Source organism: Rhinolophus hipposideros, assembly GCF_964194185.1.
Source record: "Rhinolophus hipposideros genome assembly, chromosome: 11".
NCBI lineage: Eukaryota > Metazoa > Chordata > Mammalia > Chiroptera > Rhinolophidae > Rhinolophus > Rhinolophus hipposideros.
In genome coordinates, this window is record NC_138057.1 from 37,245,662 (window position 1) to 37,271,488 (window position 25,827).

Here is a 25,827-nt window from a genome sequence, read left to right on the forward strand (position 1 = left end):
GTACTTTTGTTCCCATTGCTATTCATGTTCTCTCGTTGCTACTTCATGTTCTCAGTACATTATAGAGATAGCAAGATTACCTGTGGGGGTCTTTGGTGCTGGGTATGATGTGAACACATTCTCTTTTATAAAATGCTCTTTCTATCCATGATTTCTGAGCCTGAAAAAAAAAGAAGAGAAAAGGTGAACATCACGTTTAAATATTTTTGACTTGGCAGCAAAATTAATCACATAATAGACTGGTATCTCATATACTGAATTAAAATTGTGGTTACACACATATGAACACTGCATAGAACAAAACCAACTGCTCTCAGAACCTGCTGATTAAGTTATTTATCACTATAATATTGAGAGTTAAAGGAAATGACCATAACAAAACTAATGTTAGTGATAGAACCATATATAAATTCATAATGACTTTTGAAGAACAGAAAAACAATGCTATTTACAGAGAAAAATGAAAAACGTAGAGCTGGATGTTTGTAACCCTATAGATAACAAGTATTCATTTGTGGGAAGATACACAGTTGACCCTTGAACAACACAGATTTGACCTGTGTGGCTCCACTTAATGTGGACTTTTTTTCAATAAATATTATCAATATATCTTCTCTTCCTTACGATTTTCTTAATAACATTTTCTTTCCTTTAGTTTACTTTACTGTAAGAGTATAGTATATATTAGGTTGGTGCAAAAACAATTGCGATTTAAAAGGTTAAAAATAATTGCAAAAATTGCAATTACTTTTGCACCAACCTAATTTAATACATATTATAAATAAACTACGTGTTAATCAACTGTGATGTTATTGTTAAGGCTTCCTGTCAACAGTAGGCTATTAGCAGTTAAGTTTTGGGGAACTCAAAAGTTATACGTGAATTTTTGGTTGGGCTGGGAGTCGGCTCCCCTAACCCCTGCATTATTCAAGGGTCAACCATATATCTAAATAAGTATAAACTTTTCATGGCTGGCACCTTAGGTTTTCCTTGTAGAAGGAAAGAAAAATGGTGAGGGAATTATATAACTCAAGAGCCCTCATCCGTCACCATGCCTTTTCTAAAATCTAAATTAGCAGTGCTTAAATACAGAGGGGGGATAAAGGAAATGGAAACCTAAGGAAGATAAATGTCTTCATCACAGTCCAAAATGTCACAGGTAATGCCTTTGGAAGGAAGATAGAAATTTTTTTTGTATCCCATATGCCTTTAAACACAGCAAATACATCTTCCTAGAATGGACATTGTTGAGATAGTCCCCCCAGACGTCTGGCCACTGACATTGGGTTCCTAGATGAATAAAGGAAGTTCTGGAAAAACTGTATCATCTTTGTTCCAAAGCAGAGGTCCATCCTGCATCCTTTTACCCCACACCCTACCTTTTTCTTTTTTTTTTTTTCTTTTTTTTTTTTTTAACCAGCATTTGAAATAGTAGAGAAGACTCCTAGGGAGTATGGTAAGCTACTCAAAAGATTCCTTCTCTAAGTGTTTAAGATGGAAGTGGCTAGAACAACCTATAATGTTATCTCTATCTGGTATCACCTTCTCCCTAACCAAGCATCAGGACTAAATTCATACTCTTAAAATATACAGGGCCAAAGTACAACCGAGCTGTTGACTTGTTCTGTCTCAGTGACCGGTGTTCATCGTGACAAGCTCCCATTTGCTGGCCATAATTGATATTGACTCTGCCAGGGACCCAAATATCTGTATAAGTTGTGCTTGGTCTGATTTGCCCTCCGTCTCTTAATGGTGCATCTCCCTCTGTCACAATGGAGTTTACAGAAGCACATCGCACTGATGGCGGCTGTCGTCTGATACTCACGACAACACACACTTTAAAAGTAGCTACATGGGGAGTACTTGAGGGGTACAAAGGAACTGCATCCTTTTCCAGTCCTGATCATAATACGGTCACATCTTTTCTGAGTGTTTATGAATTGCCCACATGGAAAGGAGTACCCACCTTGCCTCAGAGACCTTTGGGTCCAGGTGGACCTCGGCACCCTCACACCACAAAGGTAACATTTGCCATCCTGCTTGCCAGTGAGGCATGAAAACAGCCCCAGTGTCTATTCTTAAAGATTTTTCTTTTCAAATATGTAGGAAAAGCTAGTGGCTACATTTTTGCAATAGAAATGAGCTTAGCCGTGTAGATGATAACCAGCTTTTATCTTTTAAAAAAGCCTGTAAGTTAAACTATTCATAGGCCGTGATTTTTCCTAGTTACTGAATACCTTCATTGATAACATCTCTTGGCAGAAAGATGGTAAAAAATATTCCTCACTGGGACATTTGAAACTAACTTTCCCTATACCTCAGGGAGCAGAAAAGAGTGCACTTTCCTTTTTTCTTTGTGGCCCACTTTGGCTAGGATTCAGAAGGATCCTTCGGGGGAGCATCTGAGAATTTCAAGGAGGGCTGATCAATACTCTCTGAAAATAAGGCAGCAATGACAGTGTCATGGGTAGAGCATGAGGTTTGCAGTCAGAAAAATTGGCATGAGTGAGACGCAGCGATGTGGACAAACTATATAATTTTCTTCATCTATAAAATGGGCACAATAATGCCTGATACACAGAGTTGTTAGCATCATTATTTGGATACCATGTTTTCACTTCAAGAAGAGGGACCAGTCCTGGGTTGGTTCTGGTCCTAAAAGTTCAGTTGAAGTTTCAGATGAGACTACTATGAAATTGCTGTAGCAGATCCGACTTAGATTGATCTCACGTGAGCTGGGCATGATATGCTCCCAGAAGGCCTGGCTGGCCACTAACAAGGTATGTGGAAAAGTTATTTAACTACCCTGAGCCTTTTCTTTAAATTGTCTTGACATTTTTGTATAAGTACTTTTTAATTTTTATTAAATTTATTGGGGGTGACATTAGTTAATAAAATTATATAGATTTCAAGTATACAATTCTATAATACATCATCTGTATAAGTCATCATCACTGTGTGTTCACTCCCCAAAGTCAAATCTCCTTCCGTCACCATGTATTTGACCCCCTTTACCCTCTTCTACCTTCCCACTCCCCTTTTACCTTCTGGTAACCACTATACTATTATCTGTGTCTATGAGTTTTTGTTTGTTTGTTTGCCTTGTTCGTTTGTTGCTTTCAGTTTTATATCCCACATATGAGTGAAATCTTAAGGTTCTTGACTTTTTCTACCTAAATTATTTCGCTTAGCATGATGTATCTCTATGTTCACTGCAACATTATTCACTGTGGCCAAAACATGGAAACAACCAAAGTGTCCGTCGATAGATGACTGGATAAAGAAGATGTGGTATATATGCACAATGGAATATTATTAAGTCATAGAAAAGATGAAATAATGTCATTTGAGACAACATAAATGGATGTTGACATTACCATGAGCCTTTTCTATAACATGAAGATAATCACAGCTGCTTTGAAGAGTTGTATTAATTGAAGTGGATGATTCAGGGAAAGTACCTGGCATTTAGTAGGAGCTCAATAGGTAATAACAATCCTAAGCTTTATCAAGGTCTCATCATGTGCCTGGAATTGTGTCATTTACATACTATCTCCTTGGTTTCACATGAAAACCCGGTGAGAGAAGTACTACTTTATATCCATTTTACCAATGAAGAAACTAGGTCAGATGCCCCAAATAAGTTTTAAAGCCAAAGTTTGAACCTGAACAGTCTTTCCCCAGAGTTCACACTTTTTTTTTTCAGGGGAGAGTGCGAACGCAGTCCCCCACTACCACAAATTATGCAGTCGAATTTCCCACGCTTGGGGAAATCGCGGGGGTCAGCACACCCGGAGTGCAATGGGTGAGCCTCGCCCTGGGAAAACCACCTTCGTGATCATGGTGTCTCCCCTGCCAGGTAAGTATCAGAGTTCACATTTTTACCCACTTGATTAAACTGCCTCTTCAAATTGGATATTATTGATATTAAATACCCTTGATCTTGGCAGTACCATGTGGGCATGCTTGGTATTTGGGAAGAGTTGGGCTTGGAGGCATGTCTTAGATCCATTCATACTTGTATCTTTCCTCTTTTCATTCTCCTCTTCCAGTCTCCACTGGTGGAGTAATAAACACTCCTGCTGTCTGTTCTTCCTTTCTCCTTTGAGGTAAAGGGTTTGAGTGGGACATTAGGAAGCCATCAGAATATGAGAAAGAAGTAAACAAAAGGGGGACCTTTATAATAACTACAACAAAGAAACGTAATCACAACCGGACTTCCAACTTGAGAATCTGGGACCCATGACAAATAGATTAGACTTCTCAAGGGCACCTTCATTATTTATCTCACTCACTTTCACCTTGGAAAGCCCTGGAAGTTTTACTCAGATGCTGTGTAGTAAGAATTACTACACATAGACTGCCAACTTGTTAGTCTTTAAGTATAAAGTAATTTGGATTGTATGCAGTTTAGCAAGGTAATTACCTTCTCAAAGGTGAAAAGGTTCCTCATTGTTAGCACAGGGACTGAGGATCAGTGTCCATTTCTTATTATCAGCAGATTAACCATTTCTCTTGCAAAGGCACAGAAAATTGGGAGAAGGCAAAAAAAGTAACGTAGAAAAGAATCTTTCCATTAGCATTCATAATTGAATTGGATTCTCTCTCTCTTTTTTTTTTTTGAGAAGTATAATACATAACAGAAAGAATGCATGTATAACACACAAATTAGGAATTTTACAAAATATGCATAATTTACTATGCGCTAGTGGGCTTTGCTTTTTATTGTGCTTTTATTCAGGTCTTGAGGTGGATAGATACTAGAGTTCTAACATTGTTTCTTGGACAGGGCATATTTGAAGTATAATCATAGTTTAACTTGTTCCCTAAACTAATTCCCTTTTCTTTTCTTCAGAGTCTTTGAACTACTCTGTGTCAGGCTTTATACTTGGCTTCAACATCCAACTAAATTAGCTCAGACTGGCTATCCTTGTTATAGAAAGCATGAGATAGTTTTGACATGCCTTGTTTCTAGCTGACCCTTTAATTTTCTTACAATTACTTCAATGGACAATGTATCCTAAAATCTCTTTTGAAATATACTTCGGCAGTCTTGTGTACTTTTAGAAAAGATGACTTCTACCAGCCCTCAGAAAATCACTTGTGTACTTTACTAAAGGTAGACCAGTCACATCACCATGACTGAGTTTGTCAAAGGCTATTTTCTTTCTTGTCTTTCTGCATTATCAATCATGTGTGATGTGTAACAGGGAAGTGTTTTTCAAAGGCTAATAATTAAAGGACATCTTATTCAAAACAAAAAATGAGAACATTCACGTTTTGAACAAAGTATAACGATTACCCTCAAAGAATAAAGTATACATTTTGAAAGTCAAATGTACAGTCAATAAAGCATCAAAATGATAGAAACAAACAAGAAAACTGTAAACTATTGCCTTCAAAAGAAAAAAGAAGTAAGTCATTTCACTCAGGCAGCTTTCAACTCTTTTTCACAACTGCTCTACTACAAACATTAGTCCTCCAAACTACTTTTGAGTCCTCTTTCTACCCACTCCCAACTAGCTACAGAACCAAGAACTTCTCCAGGCAGAATGGTGTACAAGTTACATACACAGGGTATGTATTAGCCTTGGAAAATGCTATTGTAATCCACCCTTTAGCCGGGCAACTTTAATAGAAGGGCAACCCAGACTAGTCATTGTAAAATTAGAAAAAGAGTCCACTAACTTTATAGGAATAAGTTGCAAGCACAATTTCACCATGTTTCTCACTCTGAGACTCCCATGTTTCAAATGTATACTTTGTCATAATCAGAAGAAAACACCAAAGACGCAAAGGTACTGAATCTGATGTTCTGTTTTGCCTTTTGCTTTCCCTCAGCCTGTCCCTGGGCATTCATTTCGTTCTGTTCTAGATCTTCGGATCCACTATTGGGAAGTTGAACAAGAGGAAAGTGAGCTGAAATCATTTTACCTGAGCACTGACTCTGGGTGGTGGCAAAGGCAGTCCTACGAGCAGCTCCTGTTGCTTTCATTTTGCTGCGTCTGGGGCTGGTCATCCCGTTAATAATGCTCTTATGACCGCCCACTGGAAAAAAAAAGTCACTTGCCCGGCTCGTCCCCCAAGAGACGTTTCAAGTAAGCAATGAACTTGGGCAGATTAGCCCCTTGGAATGTGCTGCTTTGGGATTAGCCTCACTAAGAATCCCATGGACCTTCCCTCTCACCCTCAAACACTGCTTGGTTTGAATATCTAATCTGACGCCAGGAGAAAAACAAATCCCCAGGGAGATCAGATTTAACTGGCACAAGTCCTGACAGGCTGTCTCTCCACCCCCACCCCCTTTTTCTTTTTCCATTTTCAGAGAGAAGGCTTGTGAAAGTGTGATAAGGTGTTCTGAGTTCTGAAAAGTTCAACTTTGGAAAGCAAATCCTTCTAAAGAAACAGTGTATGAAAAGCTCCAAGTGGTTTGAACACACAAGCTGCATTGTTCGTCCCTCCCCAAAGAATGGAATGATAGCATTTCTTTAAAGAGAAACTGCTAAAAACGGAACATTTCAAAAGGATAGTTTGGTCCCTGAACATGAACCCAAGTAGAATAAAGTTGGAGTTTGCCAGTGACCTTCCACAACTACCAAACTGTCAATAAATAATAAAACTCGTCCGATCATTCTTACCCTGCAGCCCCTCTCCCACAATTGCAGAGGTGTGATTATAACCCATGCCCGTTTCCCTATTGAAAAAAAGATGAGATGTGACTACAATAGCACATGGAGGCAGAGCAGAAGCAGTGACGCTGGGAGAGCCCAACGGAGAGGTTCTGGCTCACACGAAAAGCGCTCTTTCAAGTATCATCCAAGAGTGAAGTTTTCAGATAATGGTAGCTCCTAACTAGATAAGTGAATACACTTGGGAGAAAAACTCAACTTTCAACAAGGGAAAAATACTTTTTAAAAAGGTGAATACTTGAGCATTTTATCTCCAATATACTTCTATCCTCCCACAGACAGATGTTAGAGCTGAGAGGTGGTCTCCATGAACTCTGTGGGCTGTAACTCTACGAGGGCAGAAGCCACTTTAGTCCTCATTGTTTTCATAATCTCCTTCAAAGTGCCTAGTATATGTTATGTGGACATTCACTGAAAGGCATTGTGGGAGTTAAATGACTTATTTCAAACTTGGATCAGATCCTTAGCCCTTTCCTTGCCTCTCTGCTGTTTCTAGGAATGATCGCTTTCAAACTCCCATATCTTTGGATCTCTCACTTACCAAGGTTCCCCAGAGAAAAGGAATGATAAACTACTCAGTGTCTTGCAACTGAGGAAACATTACGATAAGCAAGACCCAAATGGAACATCAGACTGAGCTTTAGCATTAAACATACAATGAAGAACGTCTCTTCATCTATCTTCAGGAGTTGGCTATAGAATAATGTGTAGTGACAGCCTTAATAACGTACATCCACTTCCTTCTATGTAACTGTAACATTCCTAAGCATTTATTCTAAAAGAATCAGCAGATATATAGTCCCACGAAGATGTTCAGTTTACAACACAAATAAATTGGAAACAAATTAAGTTCATCAATGGAAGGCAAATTAAACTAAATGGCTCATACCGTTTGATGATCGTATTCAAGCTTCAAAAGACTATTCAATTACATAAAAAAACACACATTTTCATATTGTTAGGTGAGAAAAGCAGAACCTAAAACAGTAAGTGAAGAATAATTACAAATTTTAAATAGATATAGAGATGATAGGAAGAGAATACACTAAAGTGGAAAGTGTGGCTAATTTTTATTTTCTTCCTTTTGCCTTTCCATATTTTCCAAATTTTTCTCCTATAAGCACATATTTGTAGTCATAAAACTATAGTCTATGTGGTCAGAAGATGTACAGATAGTTTTTTTTTTTTTTCAACTGTTAAGGTCTACTTATGATAATAGAAAGTCATTGGGAAAGAGCAGTTCAGTGACTTTGGAAGGATTCAATTAAAAAAGAGGGCTCAGTGGGGATATTTGGAAAAGAAAGTTCTATAATGTATATGATGAGTTTTCTGGGGTTTAAAGGACAGAGAGAGGGGGAGGGAGAGAGAGAGAGAACAGAGAGGAGGAGGAGGGTTGGCAGCAAGCATCTGAGAGATACTGAGCTAGTAGTCTTCTGTGAGACTCAATAAATTGGTTAGAGATCATCCTTCCAATGTAAGAAATATTTTGAAAATTCAGTTTTCTCAACTTTCTTCTTCACTAGACACTACTTCAACTCTTCATCTGACTCACTTTAAACCCTGAGTTCAATTACCCTATTCTCTCTCTAGTCTTACTTATTTTTTTGTTTTCCTTTTTGCTGGTTTTCATTTCTTGAAATATTTGGTAGAGAAAGAATATGAGATATCTCTATGTACCTTACACCACAGAAAATGAGCACCAGAACCATGAGCATTTTGTTTAAGTAGAAAAGGAAGCCTTAGATAAAATCAGCATGGCAATTCTTTCATATGAGGCCACAGATGATCTTCAAGGCCACTTGATTTGAGAAGGTAATTAGGTCCAAAGAGACTTGTAGATCTGGGCCACATTGTTCACATGGGTCTTTTAAAAATCTTGTGCATTACCCAACAATGCAACTCCTAACTGGATATATCATCAGCCTGTTTCAGATGTAGAGAGAATATAATTTGAATACTAACAAGAGGAAACTACCAGTGTAAGGCAAACTGTAATTATTCTTCACTCCTCTCTTTATGGAATGACAGATTGCTTTATTCTCCCAATTTTTCATTAAAGAAAAAAATCACATGGAAATAAAATATACTAAAAAGTTTCCAGTGGTAAATAACTCAATTTTTAAAAATGAAATCAGATTTTCTACAAGTAGAAACAAGATTGTTGACATGGAACCTATATATTTCATTGTTATAAATATGTCTCAAGTGTTTTTTGTTTGTTTGTTTGTTTCCTCCGATGCCCACATTTGACAACAAAGCATGATATAGAGTAGTGATCAGCAAACATTTTCTGTGAATGGCCAGATGGTAAATAACTTAGCTCTTTATGGGCCACACGGTCTCTGCTGCAAAATTCAACTCTGCTGTTGGAGCACAAAAGCAACCAGACAAGACGTAAACAATTGAGCATGGCTGAGTTCCAATAAAACAGGTGCTGGGCTGCAAGTGGCGTGTACTGGTCAACACTTGGTTTAGAAAAAGGGGGTCTGTGTGATGGGGTAGTGGGGGAAGGAGTGGTGGTCCTAAGAACCAGGCTTCCATGGCACCATCACTAGCTAGTCTTGGCTCTTCCTTGAGCACGTCAGGTCCTTTTGCTCCTGTTGTTTCTTCTACCTGGACGGCTCCATCTTCAGATATCCCACAACTTGCTCCGTCAACACGTGGGACTACAGACAGGCCTTCTTTCACCACCCTATCGAAAGGCTCACCGTGCCATTCTTTATTCCCTTAATTCTGTCTATTCTCCTCACAGCCTTTCACATTACCTGGGGTTATGCCATGTCTTTATGTGTTTGTTTTTCATTTGTGTCCCCCACTGGAAGGTAAATTCTTGATGGCAATAATTGCATTTTGTAGCTACTGTCTACCCAGGACCTAGAACTGTGTTTGGGACATGGTAGTCAAACAAAGGGGATTGAGGCACATCACTTGATTTGCACATCAATTCCTCACCTATAAAATGATGGCATCAGATGGATCCATGTTTCCTAAAAGGGAATTTAGGGTAGCACCCAGATAGGCATTTTTCCTTTAATAGTTGGATTTATGTTAACATGCTCGTACAATATATAACAATGGCTAAACCTTCAATTTAACAAATACTATTGCTTAGGGACATAGATTTTCCTTTTTGGAGTTGTGAAGAAATGAGTTCATCAAAAATATTTAATAAATTAGATGAAAAATGATTTGTAGGAAAAGTTATGATGGCATCATAAAAGTGACTAAAGTTGGGGAAACACAGGACCAATCCCTCTTAAATGTCCCTCAGGCTCCTCATTTTTATTCTAACGCATGGAAATAAGTACATTGTGTTCTCTAATATTCAGAGTTGCTACTGGCCCATAAAGTAACACAATGCCAGAGGAACGTGACAAAGCCAGCTACCTCCAGGGCACACTGATACCAACATGTTCTTCTAAAACAATGAATCAGTCCATCCCCTGACCAATACCTTCTATGGCTCCCTATCCCCAGCACAGTCAGATCAGTTCAGTACTTAAAACCTTCAGGATTTGGCTCCGGAAGTATCTATTGAAATCTCTCAATTTCCCTCCAAACCTTTAAACATGTTATGCTCCAATAAGCTAAATTATAGTTTCCCTAATGCACCATGCTGTTCTACACTTCTAAACCTTTGAACACGCTGTCCTATTCATCTGGAATCCTAGGTTCCTCCTTCTATACTTAATAAATGCCTCTTCCAAACTCTGCACAAAACATTGGGTTCTTTGAGAGATGTGCTAGATACTTTCAGACAGAATGAATCACCACAACTATTACTCCACTTCCACACCTTGCTCACACTTCCAGTAGGGAAAAGCCATACAATATTATAATTATTTTCATTTCAACGTTATAATCATCCACTGTCAATTTCCGCTACAAATACACAGCACTCTGGTCTACTATGGCATAACTAGAGTTTTGTAGCCTCTCATAGGACACTTCCTTCTTTCTCCTCCTATTTTTAACATGGCTTCTACAGGAATATCAATTCCTTATTTCTAATAAATCATCTTTAGGGAATAATTCTTTATGGATTGAAATTATTTGTATTAAAATTCACTTTATAGCCTCTAAACTTAAATCATATACACCTTAACATAAACCTTGATTATATTTTCACCACCAGATTGGGAAAAAAATTCAAAAAATTATGCTTTACAATCACATATGAAATTCATACCAATAGGTCTTGTTGTATACATTATACTTAAAATATATCTATGCAGACTCTATATGTAGAAGTAAAATGAGTATATATTATATCTATATTATCTCTATATACATATATAGAGATTATATATTATATATAATAATGTATATTATATATAATATATATAAATGTTAACCTCATAGATATTTCATAAACAATTTAAAAAATATATTTCCACATTTCTTTGGAACATTGTTTCCATAATGAGGAAACAATTGTTTCCATCAATCAGTTAATCAGCACTTGGCAATAATACATTATATTTATAAAGTATTCTTAAGTTCACAGAATGCTTTCACATATGGTATTTTATGTGATATTCACAATAAATCCATAAGGTATTCTAAGGTTCCATTATGCAAATAAAAACCTGGGGCTTACAGAGGTTAAGCGTTATGCCAAAGTTATACATCAGCCATCGGCTTAGTCTGATAGACCCAAGCCCTTGTGTTTCTGTTAGGTACAGTGAGCCCTGTATTCCTCACACTCTTTGACTGATTTTACAGATGCTAAATGACCTTTTTCTTCCTTGTGGTGGAATAAGTTCATTTCAATCATTCTGATCTTAATAAAAATGTATACATTTCATCAAGCCTAAAAGACTGCTGAAAAATTGAAGTGAAGATGCAGGTCTCTATTTCAAAAGTACGGTATTATATTTACGGTCAAGGATCAGCCATTTGTTTGAATATAATAGCTATTCCCACACACGGTGACATGAAAATTTAGAAACCACCCACACACACTTAGGGACTTTATTGTCTTCATTGACCAAAAAACATAACTATAATAGTGCCAGTCCTATAAACAGGTGTACCTCTGAAAAATAATAGTAGAATAAACTTGACCCAGAAAACGAGGAAACAAAAGACAAAATTATAACCAATAGAAATATGACACTGAGGTTTAAAATACAGCTCAAAGGCTAGGAAGTTTAAAAAGATGAACCATTTGTTAGACGGCAACATCAGTGTGAGAATGTTGGTAAACAACTAGTGACAGGGAGAGGTTTCTATATTCACGGAGGGTGAGCCCGTAAAAAAATATAACTTGTTTTCTGTCAATGTAAATGCAGAACTGGAGCAATATAATGTCATCCCTTAAGTCCCTAATTCCATTTAGCTCTCACTAGTCATTCCTGCACCATTCTGAGTTTGTTAGGAGCCAAAGAAACGGGCTAAGTTATGAAATTGAACATTTTATGTTATGTAGAAACGTGGAATATATGTGACAAATAACATCATAGATTCAGAGACTGATTTCTGTATTGTTTTACCTATTTTGATCTGGAAGGATGAAGATGCTGAGCAGAGGGTGAGCATAAATAGATACTTGTATTTGTAGTAAAGTTCTTTATTAGGATAAACTAAGGAAATCAGTCTCTTTCGCTCCATATACAGAGGGTGCCCAAAAAATGTATACACATTTTAAGAAAGGAAAAAGTTATTAAAATTGTAGTATTCAATATATACCAATAACAAAAGATGAATACAAGTCATGTATGACTTCTGCAATTACAAGAGGTGCTCAAAGTGGTTACCATCAGCGTCCAGACACTTCTGATTACAGCGAACTACTGTTTGAACAATGTTGACCAAAGTGTCCAACCAAAGTTGTATACATTTTTTTGGCACCCCTGGTATATACATATACAATGTTTATTAATTTTATTATTATTAAATTAATAAAATTATTAATTTTAATCATCAGTTCTAACTACCTTAAAATATTATTGTTGGTAGAGATACTGATTTATTTTAATCAACAACCGAGTCCAATTCTAAGGTCAAATTCTTTATTCTCACAAGGTTTAGACTTAAAGTTAGCTGTCGGATTTTATTTCTGAAATCCTGATTTTCTCTATTTGTTCAAAGCAGTTGTAAAACGGAGCCTGGTAGAAGCACGACTGATTAGGAGTTCTGAGATACGCATCCTAGCAGTGGCTTGTTGATAACTAGGCGTGTGACCTTGTGGGACTGACTCAATCTTGGTGATTTTCAAGGTCAATCCCAGTTCTTAGAGGATTCTGAGAATCAGAATCTGACAGCTTTGTTGTTAGTCCCTCATTAGGGACACGTGCAAAGCAGTTGTGGAGGCTTTTTGAAAATAAGAGGTTTTTTTTTTTTTATTTTAGTTTTTACAGATTCATGGAACCATTATGCTTTTGATAACAAACAAAAATGTAGCAGAGCACAAGGTTTTTTGCCTACCAAGCACAAAGTACATAAGGAGATTTGAATTAACAAATAATCTCTGAAAGAATTCTCACCAGACTCCAATCATTCTTAACAATGCCCCTGGGTTAGCAATCTGGCACACGTGTATAGTTCTAATTCTGTTTCAATAAGACTTCAAGTATTATTAAGTATCAAGGATTATTAAGACATTATTATGATTAATTAATAACTTGGCATTTCTAGTCCTGCCATTGAGAGAATTTTCAAGACCAGAACTTGGTGTTCTCTCGCCCTCATCCCCCACCAAATGATAAATCAAATCTTGATTCAGGTCAGAATATGCAGAGATTGCCCATGATAGGTAAGGTTCTTTTTTTTTTTAGCTTCACAATCAAGAAATATTTAACGGGAGAAACTGACAAATCAATCCCATTTTTATCATCAGAAGCAAGTTAGAAGCAGATAGTTCCAGTAATATAACTGTGAACCTATCCTTATTACTCTCTGGAAATGAAAAATGATTGGGTATTAAGTTAATGCAGCATAAATGTATTTCTGTCTTACAGTCATCTTTCTCTGTCAAATTACTAGAGTTTTAGGTAGAAAATAAAGCCATTCACATAAATTCAGCCTTTGGTTATGTGACAGTTTTAAGGTTAATCAAGGTGATTAGGCTCAGCTTCAAAATATTGTCAACGTCTTTCCTTACACACTTCCTACCAAAACCTGTATCTTTTTTATTTATTTGTACTATAGTACATTAATATAAAATCTCTGGAAGATTTTAGGCCCTAGACGATACTACTACATGTATTAGCTTTTTCTAGATATGTTAATTTAAATTGGATGCACATAGAAATGAACACATATTCAAAAGTAGGTGTAAAAATGTGAACAGGTAGTGCAGAAATATAGATTTAATCTCCTATTTATGTGCCATTGAACGGCAATGTGATTTCTTTTCCTCCTCTATTTTCTTACCACATTATCTTTAATCTAATGTAGAGAGTCCCAATCTTTGAATATTTGATGCCAAAATCAAATATTCAAATAGCAATTCTGATAGCAATATTCTTCTGGAAAAAAATCTATGCTAATAAAACTATTTTAAAAACTGTACAGTGCTGGCTTTCTAATTGGTACCCCAGTTCATTCTCCACCTAGAAACAGGAGTGATCTTTTTTTTCCCCTCTCAAATAATAGACTTTACTTTTTAGAGCAGTTTTAGGTTTAAAGAAAAATTAAGTAGAAGTGCAGAGAGTTCTCATACACTGCCGCCCTCCAGTTTCCCCTATTACTTAACGTCTTGCATTGGTGTCCTGTATTTGTTCTAATTGATAAACTGATATTGAAACATTATCATTCAGTAAAATCCATAGTTGACATTACAGTTCCCTCCTTTGTTTTTTAAATTGGGGAATATTGGGAAACAGTGTGTTTTTCCAGGACCCATCAGCTCCAAGTCAAATTACTGTTTTCAGTCTATTTGTGGAGAGCGCAGCTCACTGGCCCATATGGGAATCGAACCTTGGGTGTTATGAGCACTGTGCTCTAACCAACTGAGCCAACCAGCCCACCCTAGGGTTCACTCTTTGTGTTATACAGTTTTATGGGTTTGCCAAATGCATAATCTCATATATCCATTGTTGAATATTTGATGTATCATAGAGAATAGTATTACTGATAATCTTTTTAAATGATAAATTAGCCAAATGCATTCCATCTCCTTCACCAAAAAGTCATTTAGAGATTTTTTATTACTTCTAGAATAAAATCTAGATGCCTTAATGGGTCTCACAGACCTTGCATAGTTATATCCCAGCTTTTGTCTCCAGACTTTTTCTACGCCAAGCTGACCCAAATCTCTGCTTCCAATGACACCAACATTCTTTCAGATCTGCAAGTGCTCCAAATAAAAAGATAGAAGAGTAAGAAAGGCATGATAGAAGCTAGTCTTTAATTTGAATACTATTTTTGATAGGATACAAACAATATGTGTGACCTTGTGGAGAAGGTTGTAGGTGATTTAATGTTAAATCTCCACCCTCTCTTTGTTGGCATTATAGCTGATTAGCTCTTTGGAAGAACAATGGATCCACACTACCATTCTCAGAAGCCTGGGACTCTACATTAATATTTTGCTAGTATGAGGAAAAGAACAAAAACTTACACAATCTCTAGATTGTCAGATGCTATTTTGAAGGTACGCAAAGTCTTTTCTTAATGTCAGTAGGTGTCATTATTTAAATTCAGTCATTTGTTAAATAGTATAAGTTCCCATCAATTATGTTTTCACACTGAATTTAGATCACATTATATTTTCCCTTCCCTCAAAAAATTTTAAATCTTATAAAACACAGACAAATGCAGATAAAAAATAATTTTAGTCAGCATAATTCAAAATAATAGAGAAGATTAGAACTTGTATTTCTTTGGTGACTTTTAAATGATGGTCCTTACCAGATTCTTGGCTTTTGTTTTACCCAGATAGTAAATTTTGCATTTTCTATGTTAAAAAAAAATAAAATTGTGCTGGCAGAAACCTGAATGGGTGGATTTTAGTTGGGTTGTTTGCATGTGTGTGTAGTTGTGTGTGTCCTGGGCAGGTTTACCTGATTAATTAGTCTGTAGGATTGAAGACAAAAATCCTAAAATGATTTGTTCAGTTTAATTTTATGACTCCCTTTCCTGGTGTTCTTAGATGCACAGATCCTATTCTTATCTGTACCACATGGCTTGTTATTTGACATTTAAGACCTAGTTGATGAATTCTTCATGACAGTGTTACTATCCACTTGAGCTTTTGTGCCAGACGTCAATACAAGTAACTCAGAGAATATCTATGTGAATCCTAAACCACTCAGTTAGTAATTCTGTTCTTATAGTTCTCTCTTACCCGGAGTGTTTAGACTAGAAAGGAGAGTTGAAGTGGTAGTCTGTTTGTGTCCCTAACTAAGAATGGAGGAGAAATCATTCCACTGCCTCAGTTTCTCCTTTTGCAAACCTAAAGAATACTGCCCATCTCTTATCACCTCGCAAGGGACTGTGGTCTGGTTTGATAACATGATGACAACCCTAGATTCTTTGAGTGTCCTAAGAGGATTTGTTAGCATAGGGTGCTGGTTTGCTGTATGCAGAATAAAACATTCTTTTAAGCTTTCTTTTTATGATAATAGGTAGCTGAATTAAGCAGCTTTAAATTACATTTTCACATGACTTATACCTAAATGTCAAATTTCTTTGGATTAAAAAAAGCACTATATGAATTAATGTGACCAAAATCTCTCTCTCTCTCTCTCTCTCTCTCTCTCTCTCTCTCTCTCTCTCTCTCTCTCTCTCACACACACACACACACACACACACACACACACACACAAAACCATTAGGAATTTTTTGAGATTTAAGTTACATGGAATTTGATTATGTAGAACTTTCTGGGGCTCCGCCACAACAGGCTGTAGACACCAGTCAGGCTGATTATGACTTAAGCATTCTTTCTATGGGGATTTCATTTAATGCAGATTAGTACATTTATTAAGCTGCTGATAATTGAAGCCTCTTAGGTTCAGTAAGTACCATCCAGTGAGGTAGATTAGTGCAGTTTAATTTGTTGCTCTCAAATAGCAAACAAAACTTAGCAGAATAATTACATCTCCTCTGTGGGCTAATACAAGGTGACATCACAGTGATGCGTTTGGCCATTTCTGCATTGCTGTAGTTTCCTTTAGAATACTACCTTTAGAGTTTTGCGCATCTCTCTCAAACGACACCAAAACCTATCACCTGAAAATTATATTACTTAGAGAGATATTACAGATGTCACATGAAATATAAGCCATAGATGGAAATACTCACTTTAGAGCAAGCTGTGCCGTACCTTAGTCATGACTTTTCTTTCCACTGTTTCCTAAAATTTTTCGTCCACGCCCTTGTCTACAGGATACCTTGTCTACATTACCATGAGGGTAAGGACCATGTCTCTCCTTTGATTTCTTAGCAATACGTATAGTATCTGGTATATTGAGACACCCAAGCCTGTTTGCCTAACGAATGAATTACCTTAAATAATCATAAAGTATGCTCTAAGAATAACATTATTATCAAGTTTTCAAGTTCCAGGAAGTTAGTTTTAGCCAGAGTATAAAGTTGCTCTGTTACCCAAAAGACTAAGAGTCAACATATGAAAGAGGTTGTATATCAGTGAGTAAAATGATGGTTTATTATCTGATAGATTCTTGGCCACAAAGAGCATTCTGCTCAAGCCAGTTGACTAAACAAATCAATTTAGTGTATTAATGTGATGGGTCCTCATTTTAGTGGATTTGGTTACATCCATAAGATGCCATCACAAGATGGCGAGAGTCTGTATTCCTTTGGGATTCCTAGGTCTGTCATTTTTCTAAAAGTCACAAACCAGACAGTGAAAAATGCTACACTGGCAGGAGCTGACATAAATAATGTTTCTTAACAGGAAATGCCAAAGCTGTGTGGAATGGCTGAAAATGAGTACCTAAGGTCAATCCTGATTTTCTTTCTCTTCAATTCCTGGATGTTAGGACATGAAAAAAAAAAATTGCATGTGTAGAGACTCAGGCCTCAGGGATGGTTGCTGGTTTCTGTTTTCTCCATTGGCTTTTCAGACACATTATTTTTTCTGAATGACACCTGAACTTTAAACTCAACAAGAAATTGTGAGCATTCTGAGACATATCACCTTCCTTAAATTCAGTTTTACACTTAATGCCACACTTGTGTCTCCCACTGCATACTACTGTTCATATGAGGTCTACCTTGAATATTTGATAAATATTTTCCCTTATAGATTCTCCTAGGTGATTTTGCAAGCATGCCGCAACATTATAAAGAACAAAGGAGAATGAAGAGGGAATCTGGTCTTTTACCTCAGTGAGTAGAGACTTTGTTTTAATAGAGTACCTTTTAAACCATGGATCTATTTCCCAAGATAACATCCCTGGATATATATGTTCCCAATACTGTGTAATCGGATAGTAACAAACCTCAAAAGGAGAGATGTGTAAGACTGCTGAAGGCAGGCATTATAGAGGACTCAAACTAGCGTACTTTCTAGAGATCTCAGTCAGCGCTTATCTGTCCACATGTGTCCATTTTTATTACAATGCCACATCCTCACCCATCCCTGTGATCACTGCTGAATAGACCACAGTGGACCAGGGTGGTGCCTGACTCCAGAACAAAAAATTCATAGGCTGACTACTACCTTTCACTTATGGACTGTCCCCCCAGAGAAGCTGATGAATCAATATTCCTTTTCTTAGAAATCTGAACTTAGAAACATAGAGAAAATGAGCCAGGAACCATAGGGAACAAATACAGAGAAGTCTTAAGGTAGAGAAAGTTCCAAATAGGCAACAACACTTATGCATTAAGCAGAAATTGAGAGAGGGGAACATACACATTATGACTCTGTAGCACCCAATGCAGTTAGAAGCAGAAAAGCTATGTATGACAAAGAAATCAGCAGCCTATGAAAGAGAGAAAGAGTAGTCCTGCCTCATGATGATTTTCTTATTCCAATTCTAACCTGTTTCTGGGCTCACAATAATTTCCCCTCTCCTGAAGTGACTTACGTAATTCTCATTAGTACAGCTAGGAAAGGTAACAGTAAAATCACATGAGCCAAAAGATACCAATAAACTTTATTTCTTCAGAGTTCAGAGATCCAGCTCTCAAGTGCAGCATCTCATTTGATCCAGCTGAGCCCTATGGTGGAAGAAACTGACATTCAGAGAGGCCATCTGACTTATTCAAGGTCACAACCCTGGCAACTAGCAAAGCCAGTATTAAAGCCAGCTCTTCTGACCCAGAAGCCTGTGCTCTCCCATCTCATCCCACTCACTCCTACATGTAAACAGCAGGACCAGCTGGCTTCTAAGATAGAGTATGTTCATCTCCGGAAAGGGGCTGATGTGTAGTACAGAGAGGCTGAAACATTCTGCTTGTATCGGGGCAAGATGATGGAAATGGATATATTAGTAGCTCTGACATCCAGGGGTCTTGGACATCCCAATATTTCACTTAATGAGATTCACCTGAAGAAATTTGATTTTCAACACTTTGGGAGTTGTTTTCTGGACTGTATTGAAAAACATATTTTAGGGATCTCAAGAAATATAGGAACATATATATTTACAGCAAGATTCATCCCATTTCAGCCTTCATCTTTTGCTGCTGTTCATTGTGAAGGGCTTCCTAGGGTGTTTTTCTGTATTAGGGTGTGGTTTACAACGATCCCTTGCAGGGACAGTGACCAAATGCAAACTCTTCCGGTTGCTTTTTTTGTTTGTTTTTTTACCATTTATTTTGTATACTCTTTCCTTATTACAAATTTGTGCTAATTCATTGAGGGCCATTTGGGCAACAGTTACATAAAAAGAAAATATGTGTTAGCTCTAACCCTGATTCCCACCAAGAAAGAACTCTGATAACGTGTTGGTTGAAAAGTGTAGGATACCCCGAAGCCTACAGGGCAAATATTTGATTTCTCCCTCAGATGCAGTGACCTGGTGAAAGCACACAGAACTGAATTAACCATTCATGTGAGAATGTGCTGACCAGGCATGTGAGGGCAGAACTAGTGATGGCCCCGGCATGGGGAAAAGTGTGCCAGTGGCAAAGGTGCCCTTTATTATAGGAGAGATATGGCATTTTATATAAATACCCCAAAGAGTTCCTGTATACAGAGGACATAGCTATGCCTTTGTTTGTATAGTATCCTAAATGTATTTATGTCCCTGTTTCACAGAGCTGGGGGATATGCATTCTGGTCATTTAAGTGATTAAAAAAGTTAGAATAATCCTAGAGATAATTATAAGTATCCTAATGTCTTAGAAAACAAGTTAGGAACAATTGACTTGAGGCAGAACTCTTGCTAAACTGGCAGAACTCCCAGGCCATTGTAGAAAATGTACATTATGGTCCCTTGATTACAGATTCTGCATCTGTAGGTGACTGTTGGTCTCCAGCATCTCAATTTTTAAACAACAACCACAGATAATTTTGTGAACTTCCCTCTGAGCCACACTGCTAACGTTTCCTCTTAATCACTGGTTGGGATCTGAGTTTCTCAAAGTTGGCTACTACTGCTTACTTGCAGTATGTCAAACCCACTGCCACGACCTCAGTTTAGATGCTCTTCTCTCACTCCAACACTGTTACTGTAGTTCTCTAACAGGCCTCTCTGCCCCCAGCTCCCTCTCCCTATTCCATCCTTGACAGTGCCATAAGAAATATCTTCTTAAACCAGTGTTTCTCAACCTTGGTACTACTGACATTTGGGGCTGAATAAGTCTTTGCTGTGGGTGGGCAGTCCTGTCCTTGAAGGATGTTTATCATCATCTATAGCTTCGACCCACTAAAAACCAGTAGCATCCCCACCCTGAGTTGTGACGACCAAAATTGTCTCCAGTCATGGCCAAACGTTCCTCCGGGGCAAAACTGACTCTGGTTGAAAATCATTGTTCTTAAACATTAGGGAAGAATGGGTTAGTCTCTTTCTCTATTTTCCAAATGTATTACTACAGCATTCAAATACCTATGCAATCTGCCTCCAAACCACCAAACCACATTTCTAGCCCTGTCTTCTGTTAAACTATTCAATGACCCTCACTCTTCACCAAACGAGGCCATTCTTCCAGTTAACTGTTGGTACTCACACCTCTGTACACCTGCTTCTGCTTTTTCTCAGGCCTCGTGTGTGCTTTTCTTTTTTGGTTACTTTCTGAGGGAAACCTGACTTCTCCAAAGGTTAGTTCAAAATCCATATTCTCTGAAGTTTTTCTTGACTTTCTAATTGCCTCCACTTTTTTCTTGTATACTACATGTTTACTTCTGCCTCTACCTAGAGCTTATTTATTCAGACTTGTCCTGAAACCAGTTTATTTTTGCCCATCATTTTGCCCTTCAATTACAGAGAATGGAACTTATTTCTGCCCAAGTCACTAGGACTTAGCCTGGGAAAAGTACAAGTTGGTCCTTAATAATGTCTGTATAAATGAATAAAGTTTGGCATTTATAGCACACCACGAAGAGTATTTTTTTTTTTTAAATCCACATGTAACTGACTCACCAAGCATAATGCAAATAGAATAAATGTGTGTTATAGATTTACAGCATTACACTTACAGCCAGGATATTAGCCATCAACCTTTTAGATGACATTTCTGTTAAGTCCTTAACTACAGTTAAGTTAAAATTAGCAGAATAAAAAGGTGACCAAACTACTTGTAAGCATCTCAAATTAAACGAAACCACCCCCCAAACAAACCTCTGAGTCACGTTATTTTAGTATTTTTCCTTTCTTTTAAGTAAATGTAAATTATATGTCAAGTCATCTTTGAAAAGCACTGATTTAGTAGGTGCTACATAAGCATCTTTAGTAGAAAAGTTCTACGTTTTAGGAATGACTCTATTATTGGCTTAACAGTTGCAGTAATTTATAGTAATTTAGCTTGTCTCCCTTTTTCCCTCATTGTCTTGTGCCCTTACTTTAAGTTTTATAACAAACGCATCCAGTTTATCCTCACCATTCAGTCTCAGCCCCAGGTCTAAGGCACTTCTTTCTACCAGCTGAGCTACGCTGAACTCAGAAAAAGGAGATGGGGATAATGGATGTGAAGGTAAAGTGAGGACTATTGAGGAGGATATGGTGGTGGTTGGAGGTCCTTTGAGAGGTTCTCTATTTATTTATAAGGTGTTAACATTTATAACTGATAATTAGGAGGAAAGAAAAACAAAGGTTGAGTTGAAAGAAGCGTCATTCTTCCACGTGGAAACCTGTAATAGAGTGCCAATATGTACAGACTACCTAACCCCTACGTCATTTGGGTATCTGTAAACCACACCTGGCGGATTGGGCTACTGCTTAGAAAGAAAGAGGGCTGAGGATATGAATTCAGGTGACTTAATTTAGGGTGTTTGAGGTCTTATTAAGTCCAAATTGTGTCACATCTACATGTGTTCTCTCTAACCTCAGTGTTGAAGTCACAAAAGAAAAATGGTAGATTATTTAAATTCTGGACAGCTCTTCAAGTAGCTAATTCTTCACCTACAAAAATGATTCTTAACTATATTATTACTCACTGGAAGTGATAATAAAATGGGAAAAAATACAAGGAATATTAATATAAACTTTCTCTTCCATTTTTAGAGCATATTGGAATGGACATATGATGCACAACTAATGGGTATAATTGTGTACTATGATATTTATATCAACGTAAATGTCTTCTTTTTATGAAATTATTATAGAAGAGACTTTCCTTGGATGTCTGAAATGACAAGAATAAACTTCTGGCTGGCAACTATAAATTTTTTATTCCAGTAGTTATGATTCTTCTCCTAATTTGTTACAGGTCAGGCTGTGAGACAACCCATACAAATCTCATATTTTCTTGATGTCTGGTTATCTGTGTGTTCAACACCTGTTTTTCAAATATCAACCTTTTCTTCTTTACCACCAGAGACTGGTTTGTTCCATTTTACCTATGTACATAAATACACATATTTACACTCTCATATGCCTGAAAACTTAAAATTGGACAGGATCAGAGATATTACAAGACTCTATAAAGTAGTGTGTAGCTTTCCCATAACCAGCACATGATGAAAAATAATGTCAACAATTGTGCAACTGCGGTATGACAAGTGTGAATGCCCTAATTGGTCAATTGGACCAGAATGATGAATTGCTTTTTTCTTCTTTCAAACCAATGTCACTTCTAATCTATTACAACAGTAACTAACAGCCAAACAGCCTATTTCCCACGGATATCTTCAAAGCTCTACAGATTGCCATTTGAACCATTCTTTAATTGCACCTGGCACAGATTGTAGCATGCTCCATAGAACCAAGAAGGCGTATTAACTAGATTTGGTTATCCCCAAGTCACTATAATGATGAGGCTTTATATGACTAAAAAAAGTTTAGTCTCAGTCTTTACTATGAATATTATAACAACTGAGCACACAGGTACCTGAAAACTTGAATTTTTTATCACAATATGTTCAGTTTTAAAAAATTTCCCTATGTAGCATTGAGTATTTTTGCTTTTGTTTTTGTTTTTGGTATGTGTGGTTTATCCAATTTCAGATGTAAAATTTTCTGGATAATTAAGATAAAATTAGAAATGATCGGATAGTATGTATTCTCCAAGACTTTTCTCAAAAAAGTTTCTCTCTTATTCATTAGGTTATTCTATTTTGCCATGGACAAATACATGTTTTACTTCCCAAATTTGCTTCTTGTTTTACCTTCCTTGTTAATATGCAATGTGTACAACTTTAAAAATTTTCTATGATGATTGGAAGGATGGCTGGACTCTACCTTGAATCAGTGATAATTCACTACTTCTGTCTGCCTACTTCGGCTCAGCAGAGACACTGTCTTGACTCCTGGGGATGAGAATAGTTCTCCTTAGGCTGACCTATGCCTAATTTAACATATGGTAATGTCTGTTCTGGAATTGGGAAGGGGACTGCATCAATAACACTTCTAATCAAACATGGAAGATTGGATATAAGCATTTTTTTCCTGGTTCCTCTCAAATATTTTTCTAAACTTCCAGTCAAGAAACAAACAATGTAGCATAAGCCAGAAGGACAAGAATGTGGAGGAAGAGGTGGGAATGCATAAGGGATGTCAACAACGTGCTTGGAAGCTTCAGAGTGGGTGAGTGGTAACCAGCGTAGCTGACTGGGGGCTGCTCCGAGTTAAGGGACTAGAAAGAGTGGCATAAGCCCTCAAGAAACAAGCTGATGTACTCCACTGAACTTCAGACAGGTTTAGGAGCAGAGGAGGCACCAGGTAGTTTTGAAGGCTGGGGTGTAGGTGGGGTCGTAGGGCCAAGTGCACAGGAAATGATTGGTTGAAAATCTTTAAAAGAAGCAACCAAATTTCCTCTTCTATTCCACACAACAAGGAAACTGTCCCTTCCCACCCAGGCAGTAGACCAGAAGTTTATCCTTTTGAAAAATTGAGCCTCTTTTTTCAACTTTTTCTGTCTGATTTATTCGTTTATCGTAATAATCTCAAGATCCATCCGTGTTGTCGCAAATGGAGAACGATATGATTGCACTGATATGCGGGATATAAAACTGAAAACAACAAAGGAACAAAACAAACAAACAAAGAAACAAAAACTTATAGACACGGACATCAGTTTAGTGATTACCAGAAGGGAAGGGGGAAGGGAGGTGATAGATGGGGGTAAAAGGGATCAAATATATGGTGATGGAAGGAGAACTGACTCTGGGTGGTGAACACACAACATGATATATAGATGATGTAATACAGAGTTGTACACCTGAAACCTATGTAACTTTACTAACGATCGTCACCCCAATAAATTTTAATTAAAGAAAAAAAAGTTGAACTTCTTAGGACTGTGTCCTGAGGCACAGCTGACAAAAGGCTTTAGGCACCAGACTGAAAACAAAAAGATTGAGTGAAACTCTACAGATGGGCCAGTGAGAGCCCCCAAGATCCTTACCTCACTTAGCAGCTAGAACTTGGGCAGTTGGTCTAAATAACCTCCCCACAGCCTCTGTTCATTCTTACCCCACTCCACATACACATTCAGGCTAAACATTGGAAGATGTTTTTTTGGAAATACTAAAGAGCACCAAATAGAGACCTAATGATTTTGACTTTTGGGGTTATCCCAACAAAATATTGGGTACCCACAAAAAAGGTTACCAACCAGTAAGTCTCACCTCAGCACAAATAATTTCTGATTTGCATTTAGTGTCTCATTTTTAAATAAAATAACAACCAAGGGTTACTAGGACTTGGGAAAAACCACTGACATGAAAAAGAGAGACCATCAAAATCAACAATGGAGAAAGTGCCAAGAACAAGGGTAATACATATAATCAGTAGCCTCTGAGAGACATAAAGAAGCCCCATGCATGAAAGAAGAAAGATGATAACAAAGGGCATTTCAAAAACAAAAAAGGGATTTTTAGAAACTTAAAGATATGATAAGAAAAACTAAAAAATAAAATAAAATAAACAGAGGTATCAGAAGATAAAGGTGAGGTTATTTCTTGGAAAATAGAACAGGAATAAAAGGAGAAAAAAATATTAAAAAATTAGAGAATCAATCGTGCAGTTGTTTATAAAAAGAGAGCAAAGAATATCAAAGGACAAATTACCAAAAATCAACCTAAGAAAAGTTCCCAGAATTGAAAATCTTAAATTTCCAAATTAAAGGAGCCACTGAGTGCTCAGTCTAATGGATGAAGATAGACTTACACCAAAATATAACATTGTAGAATGTCCAAAGCCTGAGAAAAATAGAAGATTCTATAAGCTTCCGGACAGGAGAAAATAGGTTTCATAAATAAGATCAAGAGTCAATGGAATCTAGAAAGCAATGGGGGTTACCTCAAAATTATGAGAGAAAGTAATTCTCAGTCAGGTGTGAGAATAGATTAAAAGAATTCTAGGACCTAAAATATCTCAAAATTTAATCTCCTATACACCCTGTCTCAGGAAGGATAGAAAATATGTTCCATACATATGAGAAAACATGGTATGCAAAAAACAGGAAACCAAGTACAGAATAGAGAGAAAGGGAATTCACAAGAGATTGGAAAAAGTAAGCGCCAGACTGACAGATAGTTATGCAGCACACCTGGGAATAAACATTGCAGATTGGAGCAGAAGGACTGATGGGAAAAGCTGGATCGACACATTTTATA

The 25,827-nt window shown here is 37.1% G+C and overlaps 1 protein-coding gene across 12 annotated transcripts in view; it reads right to left on the bottom strand.

Moving 5' to 3' along the window:
• TRPM3 (transient receptor potential cation channel subfamily M member 3) overlaps positions 1–25,827 on the bottom strand; it is an 821,435-nt gene that overhangs the window by 252,511 nt on the left and 543,097 nt on the right. For 11 of the 12 annotated variants that reach the window (XR_013994426.1, XM_081066266.1, XM_081066264.1 and 8 more), the window contains exon 2: positions 81–160. Coding sequence is in view for 10 of the 12 variants with exons in the window: in XM_081066266.1 (XP_080922392.1) it covers positions 81–160 (80 nt within the window). In the remaining 2 variants the exon portion in view is untranslated. Of the gene's footprint in view, positions 1–80; positions 161–5,934; positions 6,008–25,827 lie in introns of those variants that run through there. The other variant, XM_081066265.1, reaches the window with a different exon arrangement.